This window comes from Hippopotamus amphibius, chromosome 17 (assembly GCF_030028045.1).
Source record: "Hippopotamus amphibius kiboko isolate mHipAmp2 chromosome 17, mHipAmp2.hap2, whole genome shotgun sequence".
NCBI lineage: Eukaryota > Metazoa > Chordata > Mammalia > Artiodactyla > Hippopotamidae > Hippopotamus > Hippopotamus amphibius.
In genome coordinates this window covers 54,776,392-54,799,855 of record NC_080202.1, presented here as the reverse complement: position 1 = coordinate 54,799,855, position 23,464 = coordinate 54,776,392, and the positions used below count along the sequence as shown (strand labels likewise).

Here is a 23,464-nt window from a genome sequence, read left to right as displayed (position 1 = left end):
GGCCAGAGGGTGTGACTGCCTCCAGCTCTAACCCTACATGCCACTGGTGGGAAAAGAGAAACCCAGCTGACCCTGTGGGAAGTCAGGACTGGGGGGTTGGTTCCTGGGGTGTTCCCCTGGCTGCTGGGAATTGGGGCCTCACCCCCAAGCCTGTGCCAGACACTGGTGGCCATCAGGTCCTGAGCTGAAGGCTGGCTCAAGTGAATCAGACAAGCCTGGCTAAGTGGCTTCATTGTTTTAATCCAACCCACGCCCCCTCTTCCAGCGCTGCTCTCCACCTCTGGCTCGTCTGGATGGGCATGGTTATAAAGTACCTTGAGGGACTTCCTAGGTGGCACAGTGGTTGAGAATCCACCTGCCAATGCAGGGGACACGGGTTTGGGCCCTGCTCTGGGAAGATCCCACATGCTGCAGAGCAGCTAAGCCCGTGCGCCACAACTATTGAGCCCATGTGCCTGGAGCTGGTGCTCCGCAGCAAGAGAAACCACTACAGTGAGGATCCTGCACACTACAACGAAGAGTAGCCCCTAGTCACAGCAGTGAAGACCCAACGCAGCCAATAAATAAATTCAAATGAATTTATTAAAAAAAAAAAAGTACCTTGATAATTTAGGAGAACAAAAAGCAACCATCAGTTCCTGTGAACATAAGTGATAGTTGCAAGGTTGAGTTCCTAACTGTGAATTTGAAGGTACGGCCAGGAGCTGGCCCAGGGTAGCCGGGGGCCTTGCGGCAGGACCCAGGGTGCCAGCTAGACCTGGAGGAGCAGGGCCACTGCTGCCACGATCCACTTTGCTGCCTTCTCCTTGGTCTTCAGGTTAAAGGTCCAGACGTAGGTGGGGCCGCGGACGCGTGTTTTGTACACGGGACACTCATATATGTTTTTGGTCTCCATGCGGTCCACAGGGATGGCCTTGATGAAGATGACGGGCATGGCCGGCGTCAGCTCCTTCAGCCGCGCTTCGGTGATGACTCCGGTCTGGGTGTCCCAGCGAGCTCCTGCAGGGACAGCACGGCTGAGGGTCAGGGCGGCCCATGGTGAGGTGGCTGGTTCCCGTCTGTCACGCTGGCAGTGAGTGGGGGAGGGGCCTGGCTTGCACCCCCACCCCTGCAGAGATAGGCCAGGTGCCAGGGCCTGGACTGGCACAGGAGTCGCTACAAGTGGGGCTGTGAGCAGAGGACGTGGTGGGGTCCTGTGCACGGTGTGATTGCCTGTGTGTCTCGCTGTGCACCTCTGCGGGACAGCTCAGCCCCAGAGCTCTGCGCGCCAGCATTTACACCTGTGGTGTTTTCAAAGCCGCGTGTGTCAGCCTTCTTAATTTCAGTGGCAGGAAGTCATAACTCCAGCCGAAAATGACAGATTAAAGCTCCCTGACTGCCCACCTAGGTAGCATCTGTCCTGCGTGTACATACACAGTATAAATACGTATATGCACATATGACTGTTATTGCCTTTAACCAGACGTATTTCTACTCACCCTATTTAATGATGCTTAGACTTCCTGTCTGTAATTCCAAAATAAACATGGAGAACGGCTGCTGCTATGCTTGTCTTTGGTGATGTGGACACTGGGGGCCCGCACCCCCACAGGTAAAGGGGTGACAGCAGTTGCTGAGGAGGGTGGGGGAGTCGCTGGCACTCAGCTCAGTGTGGGCCTGAGGAAACGGCCTGCCTGCCGGTCCTGTCTGGCCTTGCCTGGTGCAGGACAGGGGGGATGTGGGCAGGACTGAATGAGCGCCAGCCTTGGCCTCCCCCCCCCCCCCCCCCCCCCCGCTGCTGCTGGGACCTGGCCACGTGATGGCCTCCCTGCCCTTGAACCTGCGCTGGGCGGGGGGCGCAGCTTGGATGGAGGGGAGGCTTGGGTAGAAGCCCTGGCAGAGGTGGGCTCCTGGACCCTCAGCTCTGGAGCCGAGGAGCGGCGTACATTTTGGGGGCTGAGTTCCTCATGGCCTCAAAACGGTGCTCAGGCCTGAAGGTGAGCCTGCGCGGTGGCAGAGCCGAGCCCAGGCTGCTGCGTGTCAGGCTGCTCGGCCCTCTGCGAGCCCACCTGCCCCCAGCGCCTGCCCCGCCGGTGCCCGTTACCTTCCATGAAGAGCCCGTACACGTAGGAGCCCTCCCGAGGGGGTGCGGTCATGTCCTCGCGATTCTTCTTGGTCACCTCCACGGACAGACACATCTTGTCCAGCGGCCACTCGTTCTTCCTGGCCATGGACTGCATGATGGCCGTGAGGAAGGACTGTGGGTTGAAGAAGCCGGCCAGCCACACGGTGGTGGGCAGCGCGAAGTCCGTCGTCCAGGCCTCGAGCTCCTGGAGGGGATGGGAGCGGGGCCACGCTAGAGCCTCCATGCACAGGACGGCGGGCAGGGGAGACTGGCCACCTGCCCCAGATGCGCCTTCACTGTCTGGACAGGGAGAGCCGTGTCCAGGAGAGGGGGCGGGGTGCTCAGCGATCGAGAGGATTTAGGTCTGAAAGAGGCTGTTGCTCTCATTGGTGCCTCCCCCCACCCCAGAGGCGGCGGCCCCTGCGGGTGTCCCTGGAGCTTCCTGGGCTCTGCCGGGAGGGCCTCTGTGGCCTCGGAAGCTGCTCTTGCTTCGCGCTTGCCCTTTTCTTCCTTTGGGAGGAAGCGCCTGCGTTGTCGAGCCTGAGTCCCCGTGGCGTGGCCCAGGCCCTTCGGGTTGTTCTCTGCCCGAGGCCAGGAGGGACCTCCAGGCCTCTGGCGGGGACACATGTCCCCCCTCCCCAGCCTCAGTCCTCAGGCCCTGGGGTGGGTTTGCTGGGAGGGCAGCGGCTCCCTGGAAGCCTGTCCTTACCCTGATGCGGAGCAGCAGGTCCGCATACCAGGCCGCGAGCCCCATCATGGAGGGGTAGGCCCGGGCCACCCACGTGTCGGGCACGGTGTCGTAGAACAGAGCTGTGGACAGGTCTTCCATGTCAGTCGTGATGGTCAGTTCTCCCTGAGGGACATGCAGATGGGTGCTTGGCACAAACGCAGACCCGGTCAGCCCCTGTGCCTCGTTTCACCTGCTCTCGGGGGGGCGAAACCCCTCCTCCCCACTGTGTCGCGAGTTGACGTGGGTCTGTGCAGTGTCCCTGCAGTGGCCACAGCAGTGTTTCCTGCCAGGAAACTGTCCAGAGGGCGTCTGTGGCCACCTGGATGCATCTGCAGATGCCCCGAGGCTCCCACTTCTCCAGACCAGGGAGCTCGAGGTGCCGAGGCCCAGCGGCCTGGGGCTTGTTGGTCTGTGGCCGAGGGGAGTCGGCCTGCGCTGGCCAGCCCGCATCCCAGCTCACACCCCAGGTCACACCCCAGGTCCTGCCGCCCCTTTTTCACCTTCAGCCCCAGGTTCAGCTCCTTCAGTGAGCGGCGCATTTCGTTGGTCAGGATGTTCATTCTCTCACATTCTTGGAAGGCGACAACCACGTAGGGTGTCTTCTCGGCAGCCTTGGCCATGATCTCGGCCATGTTGAACATCTCTGGGATCTTCTCCAGGATCTCGTCCAGCACGGCCTTCACCTGGAAGCCAGCCCCCAGCCAGCCCGAGTCACTGCGCCTGCACCCCCAGCCCTGCCTCGTTCAACTCCGAGCCCAGGAGCCAGGAGCCAGGCAAGCGGAGTTGCCAGAAAAACGGGATCACGGAGGTGCAGCCCCACGTTTGATCAGGGGAAGGGAATCTTGGCCACCAGGCTTCGGTGTTCTGGTGTCATCAAGGCCATATGGCTGTGGCCATGGGCGCATCAAGCCACCTGAGCCTGGTGCCTTCAGACATCCCTGAATGCACTGCTTCCCTCCCCCTTCAGCTCACCCGGTGATCTCTGGTTTCAATTCATTAGACAAAGAAAAGGTCACGGGGCCTCACAGCACTGAGGGTTTTCCAATCAAGAATTTGGTCCACTTACTGGGAAGCCCAGCGCTTAGCTAATTTTTAGTAGAACTGGTCTGGAATCTTTTAAAAAGTGCCAAGGCTCCGATGCCTCTTGAGATGGCAGAGGTAATCCCGACAGTCAGGAATGTTTTAAATGTTCTCCTTGTATCATCTGCGCTTTGCTGCTGCTGTGAGTGTTCAAGGGATCTGCCCCCTGTGATCACCGAAGCGCGTCTGGAGGGACTGTTCTAAAGTGTCTAGATGGCCCTGCCCGAGCCACACACGCTGCTCTCCTGGGACTTCGGCTGCTGTGCTCGTGCTCACGGGGCAGGGTTGAGAGCAGACACACTCGGGTGCCCAGCCAGTGAAGTCAGGAGCTACAGGGAGGGAGGCTTCTCACGCGATGGCTCCCGAGTTCCTGGAGGTGCCCCTCCTCTCTCTAGCTCAGCTCTTGGTGTTCCCTCTGGGCTGCAGCAGCCAGCTTGCAGGCCCCACCCCCTGCCCCGAGTTCCTGATCCCGAGGCCTGGGATGGGGCCTGATGGGGTTGCTGACAAGTTCCTGGGGCTGCTGCCGATTGGGGTGACTCTAGGTCCCAGGCCCTGCCCTTCCTCTGTCCCTGGAGGGGTAGTCAGGCTCCTACCTTCTCCTCGCGAGCTACCCCGGTGCTGGCTCCCGAGTCGGTCTCTTTGGGCTGCATTTCCAGGACGGTGCGGAACAGCTTCTCCGAGGTGACCGTCAGGAAGCCAATCTCTGCGTTGGGGTGCAGGCCGTACAGGTAGGGGCTCTCGGGGGGCAGATTCTCGTCGATGTATTCGTGGTAACCCTGAAAAGGTGGGGCTGGGTAAGCAGGGAGAGCTGTGCGAGCTGGGACCCGTGTCCTCCGTTTATTAAGCATCACTTCCCAGAACATCCTGCTCACGTCTTGCCCTCTGTACCAGACCCCGTTTCCCTGACCCCCTTTTGGGGCTGCTCCCCAGCCACACACACAGAGGGAGTTTCCTCCCCTCCGCGGAGGCTGCCTTTTATGCCCTCCTTGGGGTCACTTGCCCACCTGCTTTGACTATTGATGGTCCGTCTGTGATGGAGGCTCTCGGGACGGCATTGACCTGTCACTTTGCATCAGAGGGAGCTGATGCTTAATGTGTGACCCGTCCCTGGAAGCATTCCTCACCTTGTAGTCCAGGTTGGGGGGGATCTGAAAGCCCGGGGCCAGCAGGATCTCTCCCTCCAGCATCTCTGCCCGGATGTACTCCACCAGGTACGTCCTGCAGAGCCGGCGGTCCCAGTCGTCAGTGATGTGGCCGCCGTACATGATTTCCCCAAAGAGGTAGCGGAGATCATCCCAGGGCACCTTCGGAAGGGCAGCAGCCATCAGGGGACCCCATGCCCTGCCCCTTCCTGGGTCTGCCAGCCCCTTCTGTCACCCTGCCTCCTCCTTGCCGACCAGGTCTGCAAGGTCACATGCTACCCTCGGTTCACCAGGTCCAAGGCTGGCCCTTCCTCCCCTCTGATTCGGCCACCAGCCCCTCCATGACACTCTTCCCACCGGGCTCCTTGCACAAGAGGCTCGCCAGCTTCTCCTGCCTCCACCCTCACCCCTAACCAGGATGACCTGGCCCTGTGCCCACCCCTCCTCTCTGCGCTCTCCCTTGATGTGGCTCCCCCGGCACTGGCATTGCAGACCCCACAGGCCCACCCCCCCCAGCCCCGGAACTCTCCCTCTGCCCGTGCCCCCACGCTGAGACGGAAACGTGGAGCCACCTGTGACCTTTCCCTTCCCTGCCACCTCCGACAAGAGCGGTAACTGTGTGGGTGGAGTGTAGGCTCTTGGGCACTGTAGGTCTTTCTGGCCATGAAGCCCAGTTCGTTGTATCTTCAGAATCTATCCAGTGGGTCTTCCCTCTGATCCCACCAGAATGGCCCTGCTTCTGATTATACTCCAGTAGCCTTGCCCACGCGTGCCCCTCAAGGTCTCTAGCACAGCCAGCTCCAGCAAGTAAGTTCCCCACCAGAATCTCGGCTCCCCGGGCCGAGCGCGCCCCCCGGTGGCCGGGTCTGTCTACGCGTCCCACCCTCGGCCTCTGGTCTGTCTCCACTTCCATGCCGGGCCCTCGGCCTTGGGATCCTGCTCCTTTGGCCACCACATGGCCATGGCCGTGCTCCTTCTCCAAAGCCAGCTCGCGTGCAGTCCCGCCACAAAGCCAGGGGCCTGTTCCCCTGCCCCCGTCCCAGCGCGCAGTAGCCACTCCTGCACGGCGCTGTCCAGCAGTGGGAGGCACACAGGGCAGCCATGTATGTACCTGCAGATTTCCCAGCAGCCACCTAAGTACAAAGATTGTTCCAGCAGGCACTCAACATAAGAACTATGAATAAAGTATTTTACATTTTTTTTTGGTTTTGGACCAAGCTTTTGAAATCCAGAGTGTCTCGTTCCCCTCCGCTGGGACTTGCTGCGCGTCACGTGTACGGCGGCAGCTGCCACGCTGGGCGGCACAGCCTGGGACCTCACCGCACACACGCGAGTTTCTCTGAGGATCGCGGCTCCTTGAGGGCAAGGTGGGCATGTATGTAACTCCCACAGCGCCCTGCCTGGCTGGCAGCTGTTGACCAAAGGCAGGCAGGTTAATTGAATAAGAACGTGTTGGTTTATCAGTGGTCTGATGTGCTCTCGTGAACTTTGACTTAAAACATGAACACCCTCTTGATGGTCATCTCGTGACCTACACTGTTTCTCTGCTTGGTTATCTTGGGTACGTGCTGAGCTGCTTTTTCTGCATTGTGTGTATTTGCTCTCGGGACAGCTTCTGTTTCTCCTGCAAAGTGGGGTTGGGTACACCCCAGTCTGCCTCCCCAGCCTCCGTGAGCGGCCTCCTGGGGGGATGGCCCCTCCCCATTGGGGTGGGGAGCAGTGGGACTAACCCCCGGGGGGTGGGTGCTGTCCATGTGTCGGATGGAGTCCCCAGAGCCCTTGTCAGAGGCGCATTGCCTGGCCTTGCCCTCAGAGAGCCTAAATCAACTTCCTCAGAGTTGGGAGGACGGACTGGGTCGCGGGCCCTTGGCCTGAGGGCGACCTCGTCACAGGAGGTTACTCAGTGTGGCCTTCCCGAGGCCTCAGGCTCAAAGGCAAGGTCAGGCCGCGCAGGCCCGGGGCCAGGCCTGATCACACGCCGCTGCGCCGGATGCCGGATGTCACTCCTGCCTCACCCTGCTGGCCGCTGGAGCACTCGGTGTGCGTTCTTGAGCAGTTTCTTAGCCAGCTTGGGTTCTGTGTGTGTAATGAGGGAAGCTTCTGCGTAAATGTCCTTAAAAACTTCTAGCAAGACTGCTCCTCCCACGCTCATCTGCCCCGGGAGAACTGCTATGACGAAGCTGCTGTGATGATGAAATTCTTTCTTCACATCTTCTTACGTTTGTTTACTTGAGTGTTGTAACATGTGCCACCAGCATCCAGCTTGGACCCTGTCACAGGTGAAGTGACCCCTGGCACCTGCAAACAGAGACCACTGTCCCCCTCCCCTGAGGAGGGCCGCCTTCCGCCTGGTCTGCCCTCCTGCCTTCTCGGGGGTTGGGTGTTTCACCAGAAACTAAGCAAACAACATTCCAGGCTCAGGCTTGGGTGGCGGCTGTCCTGGGAGGTCGTCCTTCTCCAGGGTCTGGGGGCATCTGGCCTGGGTCTCCCCACCTCCCAGCGCCTCTGAGCTTTGTTACGATGGCGGGAGACAGGCCAGGTGGGACACCCTCCCCCGTCATCACTCCGTCCGCAAAGCTTGGAGCAGGTGGTGTGAGCCCCAGGCCCCGCAGCCAGGCCCTTGGGGCGCTGACTTTGCCCCAAAGGGGCGGACGCCTCGCCCTTGGGCTCCAGGACGGGGGGTGTGGGGGTGGGGGTGGGGGGGGTGTGCCAGGCCCAGCTGTCTAGGCGCCCTGGGCAGGTTCTCAAGAGCCTCCTGGGCAAGCGGCGGAGGTGCAGGAGGCGCCGGCGCCGCAGGAGTGAGGTGGAGCCCCGGGTTTGTGGGGTTGCCTCCTCCTGGGGGTCGTGGAGGCGGGGCCTGTGCAGGCGCCACGCTCCACCACGGCCGCTCTCTGTTCCTGAGGGGATGCCCACGTCTAGAGGTGGGACTCACATCTGGATTCACACACTTCTTCGGGGGCCAGTCTCCTCCCTGGGCCCGCAGACGGGTCTGCCGGGGCCCTCCTGGCCGCAGGGTTCCCGGTGGAGCCAGCTCTCTGCAGCCCTCGCAGTGGCTTGTGTAGCACCTTACACATTTGCTTTAGTTTTCGACACAAATGAGGCGTTCCACGTCTCCAGGGGGATTTTTTTTGGCCTTTCCTCTGAACCTGCTTTCTGTCTCCAGACACTGACTGGTGAGGCCTGCAGCCCCTTCCTTGTCCTCTCCCAGCTCACGCTGCCCGGGGGACTGGCCTTTCTGGGCGAATCCCTGCTCAGCTGCAGGACTGGCAGGTCCCTAAAGATGTTGAGCCCCGTGGAGTTAGAAGAATTGCTAGACAGCTGAGAACTACTGGAGGTGGTGGCCAGGGCCTGGGTGGTAACCATTATATCAGATTGGTGGGGTCACAGAGGAGTCGCACGGTTTCAGATTTTCTTTGGCTTTTGAAACCTATTCAGCGTCTCTCGAACGTGAGACAGAATAATTGAAAGGAAGGGAGGGGGGAAGGACCACCCAGCTGGGCGCCAGTTGGGCCCTTACCTTGGGGTTGGCCTCCAGGTAGTTGTGGAGCACGTTGATGGAGATGGTGAGGTCCCCGTTGTTGAAGGGGTATGACCTGTTCCAGCCCTGGGCCCCAAACTTGCGCCTCTCAGCCACCACGGCATGGAAGTAGCACAGGGCGAAGAGGATGCACTTGAACTCGATCTCCTTGGTGCACATTTCCAGCGTGTCCTGTGGGAGGGCACATGCCCCAGGTCAGGTGGGGTTCACACAGACGCCCTGGCCGGGACCAGAGCCATCTTCGCCAGCTGCTTTGCTGGGGGTGCAGGTGGGGTGGAGGGGTGGGGCCTAAGGCCATTGACTGCTCTGAGCTGAGACTCTCCTGGTCTGTAAAGTTGGGTAGAGAATGCTTTCTTGTCCTTGCTTCCTTCGGAAATGCAGTTGTGTCACTTAAGTATTGGTTACAAGTCAAATTATTGATATTTATTCCTAGTGAAATATTCCCCAATATAATTCCTCTGCAGTTATCAACATTCCTCATCGTCTACACACAAGCAGTGCCCCCAAACTTGGCACGATCTGTAAAGTGGGAGGGGATGCTTAGCAAACCCATCCTGAAAGCAGGTGGCCCAGGGAAAGGCAAACCCAGCCCAGATTTTAACTGGTTAGTCTTTGCTAAGTGGGTGCCTCTGAACACAGGCTTCTGGAAGCTAAGCTGTCCTCCTCTTCAGCCCTGTGAGCACCTCCCAGCGGCCAGGTGCTCTGTGGGGGCAGCAGGCACGGTGGCCAGAAAGCCGGACCAGGGGACAGACCTCTATCAAATGGTCATCATTGGGAAAAGTGCCAGGAAAAAGTGCACCAGGTGTGACAAGGGAGGGGCCCTATCCTGATTCCATGGAAAACCGACACACGTGCCCAGCTGGGGGCCCCTCCAGCAAACATGGAAAGGGAGGGGCACAGATGGGGCCTTCATCACCCCAACATCCCCCCCAGATTCTTCCTCAATGCCTATCATAGAGGCAGCACCGTCACCTTTGGCCCTGGGAGACAGGCCTGGCTGGTCCCTTCCAGACATCTGCTGTGAAAGGATGCAGACAGAGAGAGGTGGCCAGAGCGAGGAACTCACCAGCCCCAAGGATGAGGGAAGGCCTGGCGGGTTCCATCTGCCTCCAGAGACTTCTCTCTGGTCAGACCGCTCCTCACTGGCCTCCCGGGCTCTGGGCTCTGTGATCACAGATACACCCAGGAATGGTCTGGGTGTGTCCCCGTCACCACTGCCTCTTCCTGCAGGCAGTGGGCGCCCAGACTTGGGAGGGTCAGCTCAGGAAGCAGCAGCACCCAGCCTTCCTCACGGGTTCCCTTCCGATCTTTGCAGACACCCCAGGTGATGCACAAAGTCAGGGAGCCCTTGAGCATCTCAGCAAGTCCTGGCCACGTCCTCGCTCGGCTGTCCTCAGCCGGGCAGTCCCACCTCGTGTCTGCCCGATAGCGACTGCTCTTCCTGCCGACTCTGAGCAGCCAGAGTACCTCCCCAAAGCCCAGCAGCCCCTCTGTGTCCTCCCAGCCCCCATGTCCCCTGCCGGAGGCTCCAGCGGGCTCCCCCTGGGGAGCTGCTCCCTGGGCTCAGAGGCTCTTGCATTTTCTGTTTCTCGCCCCTCGGGCCTCAGCCATCTCCACCTCGGCACCCACTTCCCAGCCAAGCCTGCCTCAGGAGCCACTCTGTGTGCCAACTGGCACAGGCCCCAAACTCCTGCAAGTGGGGGACCAGCTTCCTGCTGACCTCGCCAGCCTCCCCCACTCCATCACAGACTGGCATTTTAGCAAAATACGATAAAAATGAAAAACAGATCACATGCTCGGATTGACAGTGATTTCGAACTGCAGGATTCACCGCATGCCTCCTGTCCACCTCTGTACTGACCCATCACAGATGGCAGCAAATAGCTCTGGGACCCGCACTAGCCCGCGGCCCCCAATGTGAGCTGCGTCACCCTGGGGCTTCGTGTGTGCCCCTGTGCGTCCATCACACCCTGTTCCCACTCCTGTGGACACATCCATGCCCCTCATCAGACTCGGGCCAGTCCCCCGCGTAACGGGTCTTGTTCATTGCCTGTGCCCTGAGCCTACCACGTCCTGGGCACATGGACATACTGTTTGGAGGAAGAACCCGGTCTGCACATCTGTTTTCCTGCTTTCAGTTCTCTGTGACTTCACACTCTGTTCACACTCTGACCTTGGTGGATCCTTTAAGCCCACAGGGAGTGGTTAGTGGATGACTCAGGTATTTTCATGTAAATTAAGTAAACCATACATAGAAGCGAGGCATTATTGGCACAGTGTGCTCCATACATAGGTCTTTGTCGGTTATTACCAGAGAACACGGGGTTTCTTCTCCAAAACGGTTTTTAAAAAGGCGACAGATTACGCCATCTGAAGAGAAACCAGAGTGTATCGAAACAGTTTTAGACTCACTTGGGAGACCAAGTGTGTGCCCCCGGGAAGTTCTAGTGCAGAACAAGTGAGGATCAGGTGCCAAAAGAATAGACATAGGGACATCCCTGGTGGCTCGGTGGTTAAGGATCTGCCTGCCAGTGCAGGGGACACGGGTTCGATCCCTGGTCCGGGAAGATTCCACTTGCTGCAGAGCAACTAAGCCCGTGCGCCACAACTACTGAGCCTGTGCTCTAGAGCCTGTGAGCGACAACTGTTGAGCCCATGTGCCACAACTACTGAAGCCTGTGCACCTAGAGCCTGTGTTCTGCAACAAGAGAAGCCACCGCAATGAGAGGCCCGTGTACCACAACTAAGAGTAGCCCCTGCTCGCCGCAACTAGAGAAAGCTTGTGTGCAACAACGAAGACCCAACACAGCCAATAAATAAATAAATAAAACAAACAAATAAATAAACAAAAAGAAGGTACATAGGTGCTAAGGATTTGCAGAGGGGAGCAAGGATGCCAGGGAAGGCTACACAGGAGGCAGGTTGGGGACTGGGAGTCTTGGATGGAGGAGAAGTCACGTGAGCAAAGGTCCGGGCAGACACCCATCCTGGAGGACCAGGTCTCCCGGCATCCCTACGCAAGGCAGTGAGGTCTCCTTGCCGAGGGAGGAAGACCGGGCTTGGAGCCGGAGCGCTGAGCCCTGCGAGGCTGGCGTTACCATCCTCCCATCTGTCACCATCGTCCTCCAGCCGGGCACTGCGGCCCCATCCGTCTGCGCTCGGCCTTCCCACCGGTGTCACGTCTCACGGTGGGTGAGAGCGGGGGTCTGGGAGGCACTGTGGCCCCAGCAAGGCTGAATGACCCTCAGGGAACCACCTCGGGAGCTTGGCCCCTTCCTAAGGTGCCCAAACAAACCAAGGACCCCGCCCGCATTTACCTGGGCTGACGTGCAAGTCACGAAACTGACGGAAAACACGCATTTCTGTTCTATAAAGTTGTGCATGGTGGAGGCTCCCAAGAGCACATTAGATTATTGGCACTGTACACAGCCCTTTGGGAATCTGCTCGTTTTGTGGAGTGAGGGGTGTGTGCGCATTGGGGTGGCTGTGAGAGGACCGGCGGGGCTGACACGGGGGGAGGCCGCCCTACCTGGGTGAAGAGGTCCAGGGCCTTGTGCAGGTTGGCATACATGCCCGTGGGCGGCTCATTGGTGATTTTGATGGCGTTCTCCAGGATGCCCTGGGGGATGATGTGGGACTCGGGGCTGGGGGCCGGCTCGGCACTGATGAACACGCGGTAGTCGTCGTGGCTGCCGCTGCTGTACCGCTCCAGCTTCTTGTCCAGGGTGCTCAGCCACCGGGCCACCAGGTGGACGTTCTGTGGCCAGGACCAGGGCTTAGCGCCCGCACACTCCTCCCCGCCCCGGGCCCACAGGACAGGCCCCCTCCCCAAGGCACCCGCACTCCCCGCCCCGCTGTCTGCCCTTCCTGGGGCGCTGGCCACGCTGGAGAACTTCACTGAGCAACTGAGGCCCCAGAGTCAAGGCTTGTGCTCAGTTACCTCAGGACCTCCAGCCTTGTGGCCAGTCCTCCCCGCCCTCCACCGGCGTAAGGGCTGAGCTTGTATGGTCCCCGCTCCTCCTCTGAGAGGCTTGGGTGAAAAGAAATGACTTGGAGAAAAGAGAACCCTCGTGCACTGTTGCTGGGATTGTAAATTGGAGCAGCCACTATGGAAAACAGTTTGGAGGTTCCTCACAAAATGAAAAATAGAACTACCATGTGATCCAGCAATCCCAGTCCTGGGTATTTGTCCAAAGAAAATGAAAACACTGACTCCGAAAGATACATGCATCCTGATGTTCACAGCAGCATTCTTTACAATTGCCAAGGTGTGGAAGCAACCCACGTGCCCATCAATAGGTGAATGGATAAAGAAGGTGTGGTACGTGCACACAATGGAATATTACTCAGCCGTAAAAAAGAATGAAGACAACATGGCTGGACCTAGAGAATATTACGCTAAGTGAAATAAGTCAGACAGAGAAAGACAAATACTGCATGATCTCATGTACACGTGGAATCTAAAAAACAAAACAGATGAACAAATATAACAAAACAGAAAGAGTCATAGAGACAGAGAACAAACAGCTGGTTGCCAGAGGGGTGGTGGGAGGAGGGAAGTAGGTGAGGGCAATTAAGAAGTACAGACTTCCAGTTACAAAGTGGGTGAGTCACGGGTATGGAATGCACCGTGTGGCGAATATGAGGTAATGTCTTTGGTGACAGATGGTAACTGGACTTGTCGTGGCGATCATTTTATAAACGAAAACGAACAAGAAGAAATGACTCGAACCTGAGGTCCCCACATGGGACCAGGCTAGGTCCTGTGGACTGAAGTCGACCATGCCGTGGGGTCTGTGGAAGCCGGGGCGGGCCTGCAGTGGGGCCAGCCTGGACCTGATGGGGGTTGGTGGTGGGGGGCTTGGACAGGCTGCAGGGCCCAGGAGGGGCGGTCAAGCCAACAGTGAGGTGGGGGGATGTCTTTCTCACTGTTGAAGAATCCACACTTTCATCACCTGGGCAGTGGTGATGCCCCACGCCACTGCCCACCAGGCTGGGCTGTGCTTGGTGTAGGGGCCTCCTGCCCCCTCCTCCCCTTCAGGGGCTGCAGGATTCCCAGCCACACCTGTGAATGCGAATCCCAAAGCCCGCTTTCTTCCAGGCCTTCAGGCCAGTCCCCACGGGCGCTGAGGCTGGGAGCCCTCACCCAAGAGGCACGGGCGCCCCCCGCCCCCGTACCTGCAGAATGACCCAGTGCCCCTTCTCTGCAGCCATGTCCAGGGCGTTCTCCGCCACCACCTCTTGTCCTTGCCCCAGGGACACGTTATGGAGTTTCCCATTGTCTATGGTAAATCCCAGTTTTTTCCCTAAAGGAAAGAAAAACAGGAAAAGCATGGGGGCAGTTGAATGACAAAAACAGAGGTTCTGTGATCCACACCCTCCTCCTGTTAAAATTGTGGCAAAATACACATAACATCAAATGTGCCGCCTTAAAAACCATCTTAAAGTGTACAATTTAGGGACATCTAATAATTCACAACATTGTACAACCGATTACCTAGTTCTGGGACATTTTTCTCGCCCCAGAAGGAAACCCAGTACCCGTTAAACAATCACTCTGCATCCCGCTCCCACCACGGCCCCTGGCAACCAGTCTGCCTTCTGTCTCTACGGATTCACCAGTTCTGGACATTTCAGATACAAGGAATCATATGACACGGAGCCTTTTGTGTCTGGCTTCTTGCCTTTGGCCCAGTGTTTTCCCGGTCCGTCCCTGGTATAGCTGGTCAGCGCTTTGTTCCCTTTTAAGCATTTACCACGTTGCGACCAGCCACGCATCAGCTGACGGACATGTGGGCTGGAGCTACCTTTTGGCCATCGTGAGTGGATGTGTGTGTTTGGACTCCCGTTCTCAGCCCCACTGGGAATTCCCCAGAAGTGGAACTGCTGGGCCACGTGGCTTAGGGCGGAACCACCCGCTCACATTCCCACCAGCAGCGCACAAGGGCCCCTGTTTCTCCACATCCTCCTGACAGCTGTCATCTCTGTGTGTCTGGTACTTGCCCTGCTAGTGGGTGTGAAGGGCTGTCTCACTTGCTTCTCCCCAGACCCATGACGTTGCCACTCACCAGCCATACTTACCCAGGGCTTCCACGTCCTTCAGGGGGTCAACCCCCGGGGAGAGGATGAAGAAGATGGGGGTGGAGGGGCTGCTCTCTTCGTAGGACTTGGAGAACTCGACGCTCCGGCCCTCCACGAACTTGCTACCCATCTTCTCCTCCACAAAGTTCCTGAGGGGGACATGCTTGGTCAGACCCGAGGGGGAGGGGCTGTTTTCCTGGGGGACTTTCTTAGGCAGAGAAGGGTCTCTAGCTGGAAGGCCAGTCTCCACGGGGGCCTCCTGGAGGCAGGGAGTGTGTGGAGCAGAGCGCGTGCAGTATTTGAGGGCATTTGCTCTGGGCACCCTTTGCTCCCGTCCACCTGCGCACGGACAGGTGCGAGGCCCTCCATCAGCTGACGCAGCCCCCGCTTTCAGAGGCGTGCAGGGGCAACGGGGAGGGAACCCCAGCCACAAAGGGTTCCGGGGGACCACACCTCAGTGCTCCCAAGGAAGGGATCGGTTTCTAGCGACTTCCTGTTTCCCACACACTTCCTGGTTGCCCTCCAGACCAGGGCAGCAAGGTGGACCAGAAGCTAGATCGGCCTCTGTGCCCTGGTGATCTCCCTCGACGGGGGGCCCGAGAAGGAAGGATGTGTGCGTTAGAACCACTTTGGTGACCTCCAAGGACCACAAAGCATGGACCATCAGGAAAATCACAGAAAAAAACAAACTTCTCTTTACGTAAGCACCTCTCTGTCCAAGCCCCAAACTCTCTCTTGACCCTGATAAGGCCGGGGTCCGTCGAGGCCCCTCTCAGGGTGACCTTGGGGTCTCAGCTCTCTGCCCCTCTCCCTGGACCATAGGTGGCTGAACTCCCTGTATCTTAATGAACCGCAGGAGCTAAACTTAACGTCCAGCGCGGTCCAGTGGCAGCCTTCCTGGGAGAGGACACGCTTATTCAACCAAGGGGTCAGCGATCTGAGCGCTCTGAGCACCGTGAAGACCTGCAGGTGGACTTGCTCATGTAGAAGCTTCCCTCTGAGTCAACGGGGAGTCTGCAGGCAGGTGCCAGGCGGGCCTATCCCACTCCCGCGGGAGTGACACCTGTCATTTGGCCCCCTGGTCTGGCCTTCGCTGGCTTCTATGCAGACTCCTGGGCCAGTGCTGACCACAGGCGGTGGGGGGGCAGGGGGCCACTCCTGCTCAAGGGCCCAGGTTGTGCTCGCTTCCGGCCTTTGGAATTGACCCGGGATGTCAGTGCTAGGATCCCTGCCCGGGAAGGACTTTCGGGAAGGTACCAAGTCCTGCCTGGGGCAGGAATGTCACGCGCTCACTGCTGCTCCTGACGTGGCTGGGCCACAGGGTCATTCTCTGCCGATGAATTGATGATGCAAAATAGCGGGCGCCTGGTTCTGGTCGGGCTCCGCCCCTCCCGGTGCTGCGTCCTGAGCGCAAGGGTGCCCAGTGACAGGTGCTACAGACCCAGGCTGCTGTCTTGGGGAGCCCGTTGCCAGCACCCTGCCCCACCACGGGCGAGTTACTCTCCCTGGGCCTCTGGACCTGGAGGAGGGAAGGCGCCCGGCTCGAGGGGTTGGTGGAGGGCGGGCGAACCCGGGTGGAAGGCTCTGAGTGCGCCTGGCATCCACACTCTTGATGACCGTGTGTTACTACTACTCGCCGTGGACTTGGACTTGAACTTCCTTGCTGTTGCACTCCACTGCCCTGTTTGACTGGGGAGGCGAATCTGCTTTCCTCACAACGGTCGCAGAGCTTGACCTGAGTTCGCCTGGGGTTCGCAGTTGCCCACGCGGTTCTGATGCGTTTTCTCCCGTGGTGGCTCGGTGACTCTCAGCAGCACTCGGGGCGGTGGGTCTGGACACCCACACGTGCTCAGCTCCCCCAGCAGGCGGTGTCCCGCTGGTCAGTCAGTGCCCTTCCCAACACTCTGTCCGACCTTCCTCCAGCCCGGAGTCCGGATGCCGTCCTTTCTCCCTGGACCAGCTCGACTCTCCCTCCTGATGGGATTTCTTGCTTCACTCCTCCTGCTTCCTCCCACCCCCAGGACCCCTCCTGCTCCCTTTCCTCTTCGGTCCCAGGGAAACAAAGCAGAACAGAAACAAACGTCTGTGAACAACCAGTGGGCGTGAGTCAGGCCTCTGCTTTGTCAGAGGGGAATTCTATTAGGGACGTGGGCGTCTTTTGGGAAATCTGGTGGCTTTCAGGCCAGTAGGACAAACGGAAAACCAGGACGCCCCTCCGAGAATGGGGCCTGTTTCATCCCCTCCCTCCCCCGTGATGTCAGAGAGGTCTGCCCGGGGCAGGCAGATGTTAAGGCTGTTGCTATTCCTGGAGTCTTCCTGTGCTTTGGGGGGTGAAAGGAACCGGGAGCTGAAACCCGATGGTTAAGTTTCCAATCCTGGAGGCGCTTCAGGTTGGGACACTGTTCACAAAATCAGAACGGTTCTCTTTGCAAATGAGTCATAAAAATAAAAGATTTACTTTAAATCCAGCCATTAAGGCCTTGAACGTCCTCGGATGCTGATGGCTCTGCTGCTGTTTTCTCCCCACAACATCCTAAAAGGACCCCAAGCAGTCGTGGGTGCAGAAGTCCTTAGTGTCCAGGCATTTTTTTAAGTCCTGGTGGCTGACCTGGGGAGCCTTGTCTTCCCATCACTTATGTCTGGGCGCCCCTCCTCGTGCAGGGTCAGGGGAGGCGGGGGGTCCCACTGGCCACCATCGGAGACCCCCGAGCTAGGAGAACCCCACCGTTCTACGGAATCAGTGGGCAGGGTGGGACCCCAGCTGCTACACGGCAGGGGCTGCTGCTCCCCAGCCCTGAGGCCCGGGTGCGCGACGGCGCCCAGGCCACGGGTGGGGTCACTCACTTGATGGCGTAGGTCATGCGGTCGGGCCGCATGCACCGCACGATGCACAGCTTCTGCAGCGCCGATTTGTTCTTCCACTCCTTGGGGAAGATCTCCTTTTCTGGGGCTTCCGACTCCACGAGCTTCTTCCATCGCTTGGCCGATCCCTCAATGTCGCTGTCCAGGTTCTTGAACTCATCCATCTCCGAGAGGGCCTGGGGCAGACGGCCTTTCAGCTCTCCCCCGTCCCAGCGGGCGCCCTCCCCCTGGGCTCCAGGAAAAGCATGACCACGGGGCCTGTTGCTCAAACGGTGAGCTGCTGGGGACGACTGGCTGGGACAAGGGAGGGAGGAACCTGATCTGGGGACGCGACTCCGGGCTGCTTCTCCGGGGGCTCTGAAACAGGGTGCCCTGCTTATCCCAGGGGGCCGCGTTCCTCTGGTCTTTTTGAACTGACACAGTGAGGGCCCAGAACTCTGAGGAATAACCTTGACACGTTGCATTTTCCTGGAGGTGGGGCGGGGGATGGTGGTGGTGCGGTGACCCCTGGACACACCCTGGGGCCCACTGTGGCTCAGCCTGCCGTCTGCAGGGACGTGAGGATGAAGTTGCCGTGTTCCAGGAGGACAGCACGGTCCCCGTGAGCTGGTAGGCAGCCCATCACTCCCTGGTCCCACCTCTGGGGCCTCCTCGTTCTACTGAATGTCGCGGCCCGGGAGCGCCTTGTAAACATGCCCCGGGGCGAGCAGGAAAGGCCGCTGGGCGGGGAGAGAACACGGTGTTCAAGTCTGAAGGCCAACCTTGATGCCGCCCCATCCCTGGTTCTGCAGGAAGTCCACGGGGGACACGACCCCGGCCTTGAACGGGAACCTCAGGAGGAAATCCAGCTCCACCGGGTTCAGCTCTTTCTTCATGGACAAGACCTGAGGGGCCGTGGGGCTCGCTTAGTTGTTGTCCTACAATGGGCGGGGGATGGGCAGACAGTGCCCTGCCCCTTTGGGGCCGGCCCAGAGCTTGGTCAGCACCTTGCTTTTACATTGTGGTAAGATACACATAGCAGAAAAATGTACCGTTTTTAACCCTGTTATGGTATAACATCCAGTGGCATTTCGTGTGTTCACACGGTTGTACGACCATCACCACTGTCCAGACGCGGAACGCTTTCATCACCCAAAGGGAAAGCCCCGTACTCTTCAGCAGCCATGCCCTCCTCCTCCCGCCCCAGCTCAGACAACCATCGGCCTCCTGTCTCCACAGATCTCCTGTTCGTGTAAATGGAATCATACAGTATGAGGCCTTTTGCGTCTGTGTGAGTTTTCAGGGCTCCTGCATGTTATCGCGTGTGTCAGTGCTCCATCCCTTTTTATGGACGAATAACGTGCCAGTGTAGGCAGAGACCACATCTTGTCTACCCCTCAGTCTGTTGCCGGACACTTGGGTTGTCTCCGCCTCTTGGCTGCGGTGAATAACGCTACCGTGAGTGTTCGGATGCATGGATTTGTTTGAATACATCTTTTCCATGCTTTTGTGTATATACGTTTTCTGGTGACGTTCGAAGTCACCTTGCCGCTTGTGTACACAAGCTCTCTGGGCTTCAGGCAGGACCCGTCCTGGTCACTTTGAAGCGGCTGCATTGGGCAGCTGGCCTGGCCTCTCCGTCTCAGGTGGACGGCAGGGGGAGCCGGGGCTGTGGTCGCCGTGACCTCCCCCGTCAGGTGCTCACATAACTGCTTTCCCAGACTCTACAGAAAGTTTCCTCCAAGTCAGACTCCTTTTTTTTTTTTTTTTTTTCTGCTTAGTAAAAGAAAAAGTTCTTTGGGCCTGAAAAGAATACATTCTACCTTGGAAAATTAGGGGGAGCATCGAGGAAACTTATCCAGACACCCTCTTAGCAGGGAGAGAAACAGTGAACCCATGACTCGGAGAGTCACTAGAAAAGAAATGTCCTTAACCTGGACCCCGAATTCCAAGTTAGAGTTTGGATGGAAAGCTGGGTTGACATTGATGCCCGAGCTTGCTATGAAATCAGTGTTTCCAATGACACTTATAACCCAGTGCAAACAAAGTGGTGGAGAGGCTGTTTAATCAGTTTAGAGGAACCAAAGTCTTTAAATATTTCAGCAGGTCTGTAAACACAGGAGGGATGTTTACTCATCAGTACCTTTCTTTCCTGGAGAAACATTGTCCCCATCCACAGTGGACTAACCACTAAGGTGGGACTGTTGGCTCAGCGCTACTTTCATGGAATAGAATGACGTTTCTCTGTAAATTCTCTTTAACTGACCTCCCCTTCAACAGCTCCCATTGGGACACCTTCCCTGGTATCAACTCAAGAGCCCAGGTGTGTTCCACAGCAGAGACTCAAACACATCGGTCACCCTGGAGTGTTGTTAAAATGCAGGTTTGGATCCACTGGCTCTGAGCCAGAGCCTGAGAATCTGCATTTCCAACGAGCCCCCTCTCCCCCGCTGCCCTGCACCCACCTCACCCCATGGGGCTCGGGTGCTGCCAGTCCAAGAACCACACGCTGGGCATCGAGGCCAGACGCTACCTGGAACGCCACCTGGGCGAGGAAGATGAGTTTGTCTCGCTCAAAGAGCCCACGGGCCGTGTACATGTACACGGAGTAGGTGATCTCGTCCGTCAGGTTGATCACACGCTGCTTGACCTCATCGGCGGGGGCCGTCTTCTGGATGGCTTTCTCGAACACCACGTTGAAGGCCTGGGGCGGGGGGGGGTGTCAGCAAATGCAGGGGGCTTGCGGGGCTCCGAGGCTGCCCCACACTGCCCATGGGGGCTCTGTTGTGTTTTCACTGGGGGGGTGGGTCTGAGGGCACTGCTTGGACCCTCTCTCCCCAGGTGCTGGGGCTGGTCAGACCTGGTGCCCTGGCTCCCACTCCCCACGCCCACCTGCAGCCTGAGCCCTGACGGCCCCAGATCCGGGGCCCGGCTGCAGCCATACCTTGAGCGAGAACTGGTAGATGGGGTTGATCTTGTTGAGGTCATTCAGGATGAAGTACAGCAGGGATGCCCTCTCTGCAGCGGGCCGGTAGTTTTCTCTCGCCTCGTTGATTTTAACTTCTGTGATTTTTGCCTCTTGCACCTTAAACAGTCAAAACATGGGCAGAGGACCTAAACAGACATTTCTCCGAACAAGACAGATGTCCGACAGGCACAGGAAAAGATGCTCAACATCACTAATTATTACAGAAATGCAGATCAAAACCATGAGATATCACCTCACACGCATCAGAATGGCCTTCATTAGAAAGTCTACAAGTAACAAACACTGGAGAGGGTGTGGAGAAAAAGGAACCCTCCTACACTGTTGGTGGGAATGTAAGTTGGTGCAGCCACGATGGAGAACAGTATGGAGGTTCCTCAGAAAACTAGAGTTACCATATGATCCAGCAATCCCACTCCTGGGCATATATCAGACAAAACTATAATTCAAAAAGATACATGCGGGACTTCCCTGGTGGTCCAGTGGTAAGGAATCCACCTTCCAATGCAGGGGATGTGGGTTTGATCCCTGGTCAGGGAACTAAGATCCCACATGCTGCGGGGAAACTAAGCCCATGTGCCACAACTACTGAGCTCACACGCCTCAACGAGAGAGCCTGCGTGCCGCAAACTACAGAGCCCACGCGCCCTGGAGCCCGTGTGCCTCAACTAGAGAGAGAAAACCTGCGCACTGCAACTAGAGAGAAGCCCACGTGCCACAACGAAAGATCCTGCATGCTGCAACTAAGACCCAAAGCAGCCAAAAAAATAAAGAAAAACCAAACACAAAACATTTCACTTTATTAAAAAAAAAAAAAAAAAAAGATACACGCACCTGTATGTTCATAGCAGTACCATTCACAATAACCAAGACATGGAAATAACCTCAACATCCATCGACAGATGAATGGATGAAGATGTGCAGGCGGGCATCCATGCCCTTGTCCCTGCCCCAGGCCCCCAGGGGCCCCCACGTGGCTGTGGCGTCTCTTCTCAGTGGCCATCAGCCCTGCTTCCGTGCCCCCTGTGTGCTCCGGCTGGGGGTACAAGGGGGTGGGCCCCCAAGCCAGTTTCTTACCTTCTCCTCAATCTCTCTGGCCGTGTGTTTGGTGGTCTCCAGATTCTCTACTAAGGCAGTGTCTCCCAGAAAGTTCCCCGATGCGGCTGACAGACGGGCCAGCAGAGAATCTTCCAGCTCTTTCAGGACAATCTTAAATTCATTCTGAGACTTGGTGAGGTTTGCCTGCAGGAGGGGCAGAGACCCGGGGAGGGAAGTCAGTCGCTGGCATGACCGGGCCTCCCCAGCTGCAGGGCTCAGGGCTTCTGAAGGCCCTGGGACTCAGAATGGGAGGAACATGGCAAGCCTGCAAGAAAGGGGCCGGAGCGGGAGCCCCCAGGCTGGGGGGGAGGGGGCTGCACCTGGTTCTGCAGCTGCCTGTCACTGGTGGCCGTGCAGCAGGGACGTGGGGACCATGGAGGATGCGTGGGGCCTGGGACCCCTGTAAGCCCACGTGTGTGGCTCAGACAGCCAAGGAAGGGCCCGGTACACAGGCGCTGGCAGCAAAGACACTCTCATGGGGCAGGAGTTCGGTGCTTTGGGTGGCCCGGGCACCCCTGTGACTCCTGCTCCTCCAGTGAAGCTGTCCCTTGATTTAGAATTAGATTCGGGAGGCAGCTGGGCAGGAGCAGTGACTCATTCTGTCGTACAAAACACACTCAGGGTGACAAGCGGGGGCACCTTCAGAGCCACCAGACGTGTCGGTCATGGTGACCTGCCCCCTCCTGTCTGAGCGGCCCTCCCTGCCCTCCTGTCTCGACTGTACCTTCAGCTGCTCCAGATCCGGGCGCTCTTTGGCCACCACGGCAGCCAAGAGCTGGTCCTCGAGCCCGTCCCTGGTGACCAGGAAGTTGATCAGGGTGCACTGGGCCTGCATCTCAGGCTTGTAGTGGGGGTTGAAGTACTTGGTGTGCAGGATGAGGCGGAAGCTGGGGTGGTACTCCACCTCCTTGTCGCCAATCTTAATGAACCTGGGGGTCGGTGGAGGGAGGGGTTAGGAGGGCCCCTGGCGACAGAGGGATGGCAGCACAGACAGACCACCTTTGCCGCCACAAGGAAGGTCCAGACTTTTAAACAAAATGTTTCACTATAGCGACTTCCCGGGTGGTGCAGTGGTTAAGAACCCACCTGCCAATGTAGGGGACACGGGTTTGATCCCTGGTCCGGGAGGATCCCACATGCCACAGAGCAACTAAGCCCGTGCACCACAGCTACTGAGCCTGTGCTTTGGAGCCCACAAGCCACAACTACTGAGCCCAAGTGCCACAACGACTGAAGCCCGCGTGCCTAGAGCCTGTGCTCCACAATAAGAGAAGCCACTGCACTGAGAGGCCTGCACACTGCAACGAAAACTAGCCCCCGCTCACCATAACTAGAGAAAGTTCACGCACAGCAACGAAGACCCAGTGCAGCCCGTAAATAAATTAAAAAAAAAAAAAGGTTCAGTATAAAGCTGCTTAGAGTGAAGGTTTTCCAAAATCCATCTGCACGATTTTCCACTTAACCAGGAAATATTTCCCCTCTAAATGCACGAAATCATGGTGTATTGTGTTGGGGTTTACACTGTTTAATAAGTAATCTGAAACCTGAAAAACAAAAAAAACCTTTCCTCTCTGGGCTGTGACCGACCCTTCTAGAAAACGCACCTGCTCTTTCTCTGATTTTATAGGAGTGTTTACTTGACGCTGGCTGCACATCTGACTCATCTGGAAGCCTTTGCAGAAACACTCTGGCCTGGGCTCCACCCCAAAGCCATTAACGTCGGAAAGACACCGACACCCCAATTCAGAACACCGGGACACCCTGGGAGCTCCCCGGGGCGAATCTGATGAGCGGCCAGGGTGGGAACCAGGTGGGCTCACCCAGCTCACCATTGGGGTCGCTTCTGTCCAGCTCCCCGCTCTGC

The 23,464-nt window shown here is 57.9% G+C and overlaps 2 protein-coding genes and 1 long non-coding RNA gene across 5 annotated transcripts in view; 2 read left to right on the top strand and 1 right to left on the bottom strand.

Annotated features, from left to right (window-relative positions):
* Nucleotides 1-1,538, top strand: part of PGS1 (phosphatidylglycerophosphate synthase 1) — a 39,168-nt gene extending 37,630 nt beyond the window's left edge. For all 3 annotated transcript variants that reach the window (XR_009049964.1, XM_057715192.1, XM_057715193.1), the window contains one exon: nucleotides 907-1,538. The gene's annotated coding sequence lies outside the window, so the exon portion shown is untranslated. The remainder of the gene's footprint in view (nucleotides 1-906) is intronic.
* DNAH17 (dynein axonemal heavy chain 17) overlaps nucleotides 571-23,464 on the bottom strand; it is a 108,791-nt gene continuing 85,897 nt past the window's right edge. Inside the window, exons 65-80 of the mRNA XM_057715191.1 lie at nucleotides 22,325-22,529; nucleotides 21,580-21,744; nucleotides 20,461-20,601; nucleotides 20,050-20,220; nucleotides 18,299-18,421; nucleotides 17,520-17,713; nucleotides 14,676-14,824; nucleotides 13,773-13,900; nucleotides 12,124-12,351; nucleotides 8,574-8,765; nucleotides 5,039-5,218; nucleotides 4,508-4,690; nucleotides 3,335-3,517; nucleotides 2,814-2,957; nucleotides 2,084-2,309; nucleotides 571-999 (exon numbers count right to left, since the gene is read on the bottom strand). Of these exons, the coding sequence (XP_057571174.1) occupies nucleotides 752-999; nucleotides 2,084-2,309; nucleotides 2,814-2,957; nucleotides 3,335-3,517; nucleotides 4,508-4,690; nucleotides 5,039-5,218; nucleotides 8,574-8,765; nucleotides 12,124-12,351; nucleotides 13,773-13,900; nucleotides 14,676-14,824; nucleotides 17,520-17,713; nucleotides 18,299-18,421; nucleotides 20,050-20,220; nucleotides 20,461-20,601; nucleotides 21,580-21,744; nucleotides 22,325-22,529 (2,860 nt within the window). The 3' untranslated portion in view covers nucleotides 571-751. The remainder of the gene's footprint in view (nucleotides 1,000-2,083; nucleotides 2,310-2,813; nucleotides 2,958-3,334; nucleotides 3,518-4,507; nucleotides 4,691-5,038; nucleotides 5,219-8,573; nucleotides 8,766-12,123; nucleotides 12,352-13,772; nucleotides 13,901-14,675; nucleotides 14,825-17,519; nucleotides 17,714-18,298; nucleotides 18,422-20,049; nucleotides 20,221-20,460; nucleotides 20,602-21,579; nucleotides 21,745-22,324; nucleotides 22,530-23,464) is intronic.
* On the top strand, nucleotides 4,528-6,165 carry LOC130840099 (uncharacterized). The gene is made up of 3 exons (XR_009049965.1): nucleotides 4,528-4,642; nucleotides 5,126-5,194; nucleotides 5,747-6,165. It is a non-coding gene; the product is annotated as an uncharacterized LOC130840099 (long non-coding RNA).